At 33.6% G+C, this 8,966-nt stretch overlaps 1 protein-coding gene across 1 annotated transcript; it reads left to right on the top strand.

Moving 5' to 3' along the window:
- The first annotated feature begins 1,619 nt into the window (after positions 1 to 1,619).
- Positions 1,620 to 4,737, top strand: LOC120126161 (protein WVD2-like 4). Its single transcript, XM_039144432.1, has 8 exons — positions 1,620 to 1,859; positions 1,953 to 2,336; positions 2,432 to 2,484; positions 2,748 to 2,819; positions 2,920 to 3,001; positions 3,079 to 3,150; positions 3,301 to 3,408; positions 4,594 to 4,737. The coding sequence occupies exons 1-8, from the start codon at positions 1,635 to 1,637 to the stop codon at positions 4,720 to 4,722; spliced, it is 1,125 nt and encodes a 374-aa protein (XP_039000363.1). The 5' UTR covers positions 1,620 to 1,634; the 3' UTR covers positions 4,723 to 4,737.
- Positions 4,738 to 8,966: the final 4,229 nt, after the last annotated feature.

Here is an 8,966-nt window from a genome sequence, read left to right as displayed (position 1 = left end):
ATCACACTTGCACAAAAATTAAATTATTTGTTGGGATTGAGTTTTGGAAAAAAATATAATTTAGACTAATTTAATTGTAGGAGTAAATTTAAAAGAAATAATTTCATTAATATTTTTCGTTACGACACTCTAATAGATTTTAATTTCTAAAAGTTTAGGTTAAAGGTGGTTCCTTCAGTCCAGGAGCAGGACATACTAAAGATCAAATTGGGATTTATATAAGAATTTACAGATTGTCCTCCAAGAATAACGGTGGTAGGAGATGATATAATGTAAATTAAGTATTTATTTACATGTCATTAAAAAAATTGTTCCATGTCACCTTTCTTTCATTCTTCGTACTTTGCAAAATAAAATATTAACAAAGTGTATATTATTAATAAAAAATAAAATATTAACAAAGTGTATATTATTAATATAAATCATAAATTATCTTATAATCACTCTAAATTATTAAAAAAATAAATAAAAAGATGAAATTATGTTTGAGGAACGAATACAATTTTATTATTATGTTTTAATAATAAATACAAAATAAGTTAAAAGTTGGAGGAGAGGCCCCCTGCCTCTATTTGTCCCTTAGTTACATCCTACTCGATTGACAATTTAAAATAACCAAATATACTGATTTTATTTTTAAATAATAATAATTTCATTTTTTAATATAATCAAAACAAAATATTATTTTTAAAAAAGTACATCTAAGATTAAATAATTTGATTATTCAACGTGAAGAGAGGGAGTGGGGATGTCGGAGCTTGTTATGCTCAAAACTGACCAAAGCTGAAGATTGGACTGCACATTCATTGATTGTACCATACCACATTGCCGTTCAACATGTTACGTTGTTGCCTCAACCTTCCCCACCCCTTTCTCACCATCTATCCTTCACTCTTGTCTTGTCATTTTCTTATTCAATGCTTTCAATTTTATTGTCAAACATTCATTTATGAATCCCTTTTCACCACTTATTACTAGATTTGGTAATTTGAAAAATATGACACATCTAATAAATATAACAATTATGTATTAAATTCAATTGATACTCGTACCATTACTACTTTTTTTCTTATTTCAGTTCTAAGGTTTCGTCCTGACTAATCTGGACCGACCCTGGTCACACATGACTTTGACAGGTGAATCTCTCAGTATAAATTTTCTGCATATACAAAAACTCGAATCTGAAAGTGATAACAAGCTGCTTACTACTTAAACTAACACCGTTTATATACCATTACTATCTCATGCATGTTTGGTATACAAAGTAAAATTCTAATATATTAAATGTTTTGTATATATAGTCTTAATTTGATGGATATCATTGTTATTATAAACACACATGATGATGTAGATTCAAATATTTAAATATATTTTTTAATTTATGAATTAATTTTTTAGAATATTAAGATATTATATAAAAATAGGTACATATTTACGTGATAAACATATTAAAAAAACATGAAACATGGAATGCATAATATTTTACTAGATTTGTTTCGAATGCTAAAAGGTAAAATTGTTTATTGAAAGTTTGGATAAACATTTATCTATTACGAGCTATGTAGTGAAAATTGGATATCTTAATTGTTACAAAACCAAAGAGATGATATAAGAAAATAAATAAGATCTGTAGAATGGAGTCTGAAAACGGGGTAACAATGGAGGAAGATATAATCGTCATTGAAAAAACAGAAGTTGAAGAATCCGCTGCAGAAGAAAAGAAAGAGGAACCCAGTGCTGACACTAATGGTGAGGGGCCCTCAAATCTGAAGGAAGATTCAAAGCAGCAGGGAAAAAAATCTCAAGGCAAGGCAAACAAAACTCCTGCAAATGTCTCAAAGATCTCAGAAACCTCAAAGGTACCATTTTTCATCCATTCAAGCTGTTCTATTGGTGTTGATCACTCATATAATTTCTTATAGCTTAGAGTATTTGTCCATTTCGATGTGTAGGAGCATAGTAATGTGAGTGGTGGTAATGCAAAGAACATTAAGGTGACAAAGGATAAACCTCATCTGAGAAATGCAGTTCCAGTTACTCGTACTCCGAGGCCTGTGCTGTCCCAAAGTCATTCATTTCCTGCTAGAAGAGTCCATGGGGATGCTCTTGTGAAGAGCATTGATGGATATAAGGAGAAAGTTGACCCCAAACATGGCCAGGAAAAAAACTCTAAAGCCCATGTCTCTTCTTCCAATGGATCAGGTCTTTTATTGTCTCGTTTGAGTCATCCCAACAGGCGCGGATCCCTCCATGTCGACTCAAAGAACGTGAATGGCGCTGGAACTACTTCTAGAAGGGATACTTTAGCATCTTTGCCTGGCAATGAGCAAGCTGTGGTATGAATGTGGGATATCATCAATTTCTATTTTCATTTCTACTTTTTCACTTTCTAAATGTCTCTTTCTGTTTTATCTTTGTGTTTACTTATCAGCCTGCAGAATCTGGTCATGGTAATGCGGCTGCTAAGCCCTCTTCATCGTCCGAGTAAGTCTTAGTTGCCATATCATCACTCAGATGCACACTATTTAACCTCTTCTACTTTGGTTGTATTGCATATTTATTTTAATGCATTTATATTCAGGGTAAATTTGGTTAAAACTTGGATGCAGAATAGATCCCTTTGTTCCTTTGAACACCCCAACTCCATTGCAATTAATAAAAAAACGAGCTCGGGGTTGGCAAAACAGAGAGGGAAACAATTATATACTTATTTAATTATGCTGTGACCAAATCTTGTATGATTGCAGATCAGCGGATTCAAAGCCGATAACAGCTGCAGCGCTGAGCAAAGAGGACGAGGATGCTCATTCCACTACTTCGTACTGTCATTATTTTTAACTTCCATTTGCCATGCTAGTCATTTTGTTAATTCCTCTTCTTTTATTGATATGTCTGACTTTTTATCGTGACTATTAGCAGTGCCACTTCTCGTAGCACTAGGAGGAGTAGTGGTCCAGGATTCACCTTTAGATTGGAGGAACGTACTGAAAAGCGGAAGGAGGTTGGAAATATGGACCAATCTGTTATTTTCCGGTCACATTAACTTTATAAATGATTGTTCATGAACTTCTCCTGCAGTTTCTTTCGAAGCTAGAAGAGAAGATCCATGCGAAGGAAGTTGAAAAGAATAACCTGCAGGCAAAATCAAGGGTCTCGACCATAGCTTTATAGCTATGGCCTATTGCTTGAATGATCATATTTTTCTATTCTATCAACTAGTTATGGTTTCCAAGTTTTCCACTTCAATTCATTCTATCTCCGTGCCGTTTCATTAATTTTTAGGTTTGTCGCATCCTGCAGGAGAACCAGGAGGCAGAAATCAAGCAATTAAGGAAGAGTTTGACTTTTAAAGCTACACCAATGCCGAGTTTCTACAAAGAACCTCCTCCAAAAGTTGAACTAAAGAAGGTAATTTGATGACTATTGCTAATACATTTATTCTCTTCAAAGCCACATTATCCTTAGGATATTTGAGATATGCCTATTTTTCTTATCATATCGATTGATGATTTTTTTGTAGTATGATGTTGATAATTGTGATACCTATTCCAAAAACTTTGAATTGTTTTACCACTATTAGGGCAGTAAACGAGCCAGTCGAGCTCGAGTATTGCTGAACTCAACTCGGAAACTTTAAAATAGAACTCGATTTGGCTTGAAATCTCGCGAGTCTAAAATTTTCAAACTCGACTCGAACTTGAAATCATGAATTGAAGCTCGAAAAAGATTGAAATAAAAAAAAATCTTAAATCTAACTCGGTTGAAGCTCAAACTCAAACCTGAACCATAAGCACATGAAAACCTTATACTGTATTTTTTTTAAAACATCAACACATAAATGTTAATATTATCAATAATTTTTTTTTTAAAAAAAATAAAATTTTAATATATTATTTTTTTCGAGTTACTCGAGAGCTTTTCGAGTCAAGTGTCAAGTAGTTCGTTTCGGCTCGCTAAGAACTCAAGTTGAGTTCGAACTCGAGTCTAGTCCATTCGAGTGGAGTATTTATCGAGTTTTGATCGAGTCGAACTCGAGTATCTTACTATCTGTCTCGTCTCGTTTACAGCTCAAACCACTATACCATGAATGATTAGGAACTACAACTTTCTCAATTATCGTTTATTGGTTTTCTTTTGACGATTGCGAAAACGACTGGTGTGTAGATAGAAACTGCTGTAGGTGAAGAAAATACTTGGATCCTGCAGGCTGTTTACTGGGATTTTAAGAGTTCTATGTTTGATTCAAGTTAATGCTCTGGGATTATTAGGTGGCTTTTTGCTTGAACAAGAGAACTTTTTGTCAGTTAAGGTTTTATGCTTCTACTTATCCTTAACACATTGGTAAAATGATGCATTATCCCAGTAAAACTCGAGTGCTTTATCTTTTGATCGAGCACTTCAACACAATCAATGTAGTTATGTGTAATAAGGGCGGATAACGAAGGATAATGGGCAGATGAACATATCGGTACACTTGTAGAAATGGATCAAGTTTATTTATTTTACAGCATTATATAGTTCTCTCTTAATTTATTGTTCTATCTTCCGTTCATCTCTACTCCAATTATCTGATATCTACTGTAATTTTCACAGATACCTACTACACGTGCAATATCCCCAAAGCTTGGGAGGCACAAGGGCGGCGCTGCTGAAACCAACTCTTCTAAATATACTTTCTTGCATCTTAAGCAGTACCACATGGTTACCTTAATCATCAAGTAACTTCTAAATATGAATTTTAACGCCAATTTACACTTAACAAGCATTAGATACCCGAATTCTATTACATCAAGCAATACCACACGGTTACCTTATTCAAACAAAGATGGTATACTTAGAATCATAAAACTAGAACACTTATAATTTGCTATTATATAATGTAACAAAATGTATCCCAACGATACATTATTGACACACACAGATACTCGAATTCTATCTCATCATCAAAAACACACAAAAATCATCACCCATCCGTCTCATCTGGATCGTAATCTAAATATACAACATCTTTTATCTCGCCAAACATTAAAGTCTATTCAAATCTAGTACAAAAATGTTGTGTAATCTATGACATGCTAAATATATCCGAGACTTAACTAAATGAAAAAGGGTTCAATTTCATAATCATCATTTCAAGTAGCATATCATCGTTTTCAGAGCATAACATAAAATAACCTTACCAATTCCACAAAATTGTTATCTGAAGTGCTCTATGTGAGCCAAAGCATATAGTTTACCATAATTATACATAACAACCTGTTGAAAAAACAAAATAAGGTGAATTCATTGATGAAATTAATAATTGAATTAAATTCTTATCTTTTAAATAATGTAAATTAAAATATATGTATTATCTCTTTAAATTTGAATATTAATATGATAATTATATCCTTTTGAATATTTCAAATTAAAAGGTATTTATTATCTATTTAAATGTAAATATTAAAAATATGACTACATCTTTTTAGTTATTTTAAATTAAAAATATCATCTTCAGAATTTGAATATTAAAGGATAATTATCTTTAGTAAATCTCTTATGAAAATCTTGTATAAATATTGTGCTAACCTTCTAGGTTAAACACAATTCATAATTCAAGAACTTGAAACATTTTGAAAATTCTTTTTCTCTTCTTCTAATTTTTTCAGATGATAGGCGAACTTAAGGTATAGTTGACGATCTCAACAATGGTGCTACTATACGCTGATCATTTAGTAGTTGTATCTTGGGAGACAAACGAACTACGATTTCGAGCACCTATCGATCATAGAGCCTATCATCACATCAAATTAAATTGTTTTGATAAAATAATCAATTTCATTCATATGTGGGTGGAAAAAATGAGTTGAATTCATTTTTGAATTTAATAATGAGATTAAATTTATATCTTTTGAATATTAATAGTATAATTATATTTTTTTGAATATTCTAAATTAAAATGTATTTATCATCTCTTTAAATTTGAATATCAAAAAGATATTTTTCTGTATCCTTTGAATATGTCAAATAAAAAGATGTTATCTCTTTAGAATTGGAATATTAAAGGATAACTATCTTTAATAAATATATATGAAATTCGTATAGAAATGGTCATGAGAATACGAAGGATTTCAATTATTTATTATATGTCATGAAATTTATCACAAACAACACTACGAAGTTCAAAAAAAATTATAACAAATAATCTAGATCTCCTAATTTTCTAACACCTATATTTTCTTAATTTTTAATAGAGAAAATCGCCTCAGTGACCAAAAAAAAGTTATAATATACGATTTTAACCAACTTTTTTTGGATTTGCCAAAATGACCAACAAAATCGCAACGCGAAATAAAAATCGCAACGCGATCCCCAGAATCGCAAATCAGTTTCCAAAATCGCAACGCGATTCTTGAAAATCGCAATGCGATAGTACAAATTCGCATTGCGATTTTCCAAAATCGCAACGCGAATATGAAAATCGCAACGCGAACACATAAATCGCAACGCGTATCCGTAAATCGCAACGTGTATCCGTTAATCGCAACGCGTATCCGTAAATCGCAACGATAATACATAAAATCGCAACGCGTATCCGTAAATCGCAACGCGATATTTAAAGCGCCATTATAATCGCTACGCGTATTTTATTTTCAAATTACAAAAACGAATATTAAGACAAAATCCCGTAATCGCAACTCATAACCTAAAACCTAAAATCACAACTCAGTCCCATCTCCATCTCTCACTCTCTACGGCGAAGAAATCCGTCCTTATCTCCGAAGATTTCCGTCCCCATCTCCGGCGAAATCCCTCACAACCATTCACGGTCAGAAATCCCTCACAATATTCAGAAATGGAAAATCAACCTCCGAGGGTTAGTTTTTTTAATTATTTTTATTTTGAAATGTTTGCATTATTGTAGGTTTTTCATATTGAAACTGATGATAAGTTTACTGGTCATTTCAATAATAGATTAACCATTTCACTTAGATTTCATTTCGCGTTACGATTCTGTCGTTGCGATTTTCATTTCGCGTTGCTATTCTCTCGTTGCGATTTTCAAGTTAGTATTTGTCTTTGTCTTTGTTCTGTCTTTTGGTTGAAGTAATGCAATCCATTCAAGTTTCAATTTGCAGAAGAGTCGCAACGAGATAAATGAAAATCGCAACGAGAGAATGACTGTCGCAACGAGAGAAATGAAAATCGCAACGAGAGAATCGCAACGCGAAATGAAAATCGCAACGAGAGAATCGCAACGCGAAACCAAAATCGCATTGCGATTTTCATTTCGCGTTGCGATTCTCTCGTTGCGATTTTCATTTCGCGTTGCGATTCTCTCGTTGCGATTTTCATTTCGCGTTGCGATTCTCTCGTTGCGATTTTCATTTCAACCAAAAGACAAAACAGTGTTGCAAATTTTAGTTTCAAGAATAAACTACTACTTTTTATGTTTATTGTTTTTGGTATATCTTCACAGTGTAGATTTTGGTATATCTAACTTGGTATGTTTATTGTTTTTGTAGAAATTTTTTTCGGCTCAATTGACCTTGAGAAATAAAGTCAGCCTGGCCACTACAATTGCTTCGAAGCTTTCACCTGCTCAAAGACAATTGTTTGAGGAAACCTGCTTCGGGCCATGGCTGAGAGTACAACATCCGGGTGGAGATGCTAATTTGACCCATTTGTGGCTTCAGACCATGACATCAAATCTACCCGACAGTATACAACGTGGTGAGGAAGAGATATGGTTTCATTTTCCACCAGCGTATACTTGTTTTGGGCGGAAGGAGTTCTGCTTAATCACTGGTCTACGATTCGGACACGATGATATAGGCCGGTACACTCGTCATATCGCCCGCCCATCATGGTTATCCCGGGTTTTTCCGGATGAGTCAATGGAGAAGCCGAACCTACATGTCGACGACCTGAAGAAATTGTTTAATAAGAAAGCTGGTTTCACTCGGATGGATGACGTCGATGTTGTCCGAGTATGCCTTCTACTACTTGTGTATGCCGGCTTTTTAGGCAGAGAGGCCAGACAACCTATTCATCGGGAGCTAATAATATTGGTAGAGGACCTCTCGTATGCTTGGCGTTGGAGCGTTTGACGACGGGAAGCATCAAGTATCTACCTCCCACCGATAGAGATAGAGCTGCAGTAGGCTTGTGGTTTCGGCATTATATGGCTAAATCGATATATACGAGACGCTGCCTACCTGCATCCGCGTTATAAAAATGTCCATAAACAATTGGTAAGTTTATATACTTTTGGTTTGAAAATGTTTGGTTAAGTACCTAGAATTCAATAATTTGCTGTTTGTAGGTTTTAGATGTGTAGAAAGTGTTGTTTGAGCAAATGTTTGGTTTCTGCAGGTTAATCTCAGAAGTGAACTGCGTGAAAATGATGTATGGCTGCAAAAGTTGATTCAATAGTTTAATTGATTGTTTTTTGATTGTTTAATTGATTTGTAAAAGTTGATTCAATAGTAGATGATCGGAAATAAGAATTATTGCTTATTTTTTGATTGTTTAATTGATTTGTAAAAGATGATTTGTAAAAGTTGATTTGTGTAATTGATGCGAATATAATTCTTATTTGTGCTTGTTTAATTGATTGAAATGTAATGGTTGATTTTGTTGATTTCAATCTGCATTATGTTGAAGGCAAAATTGACTATCGCAATGCGAAATGAAAATCGCAATGCGAAATGAAAATCGCAACGAGAGAATCGCAATGCGAAATGAAAATCGCAATGCGGAAATGAAAATCGCAACGGGAGAATCGCAATGCGATTTTAATTTCGCATTGCGATTCTCTCGTTGCGATTTTCATTTCGCATTGCGATTTTCATTTCGCATTGCGATTCTCTCGTTGCGATTTTCATTTCGCATTGCGATTTTCATTTCGCATTGCGATTCTCTCGTTGCGATTTTCATTTCCGCATTGCGATTTTCATTTCGCATTGCGATTCTCTCGTTGCGAT

This window comes from Hibiscus syriacus, unplaced genomic scaffold, assembly GCF_006381635.1.
Source record: "Hibiscus syriacus cultivar Baekdansim isolate YM2019G1 unplaced genomic scaffold, ASM638163v2 tig00110450_pilon, whole genome shotgun sequence".
NCBI classification, from domain to species: domain Eukaryota; kingdom Viridiplantae; phylum Streptophyta; class Magnoliopsida; order Malvales; family Malvaceae; genus Hibiscus; species Hibiscus syriacus.
This window is presented reverse-complemented; position numbering and strand designations above follow the sequence as displayed.

What these genes read in the sequence shown, in the direction of transcription:
- LOC120126161 (XM_039144432.1), top strand. Translation starts at nt 1,635, where the DNA reads ATGGAGTCTGAAAACGGGGTAACAATGGAGGAAGATATAATCGTCATT. An exon ending in AAGCCCTCTTCATCGTCCGA is followed by an intron (nt 2,485 to 2,747) that starts GTAAGTCTTAGT and finishes GTATGATTGCAG; the next exon opens with ATCAGCGGATTCAAAGCCGA. An exon ending in ACCTGCAGGCAAAATCAAGG is followed by an intron (nt 3,151 to 3,300) that starts GTCTCGACCATA and finishes CGCATCCTGCAG; the next exon opens with GAGAACCAGGAGGCAGAAAT.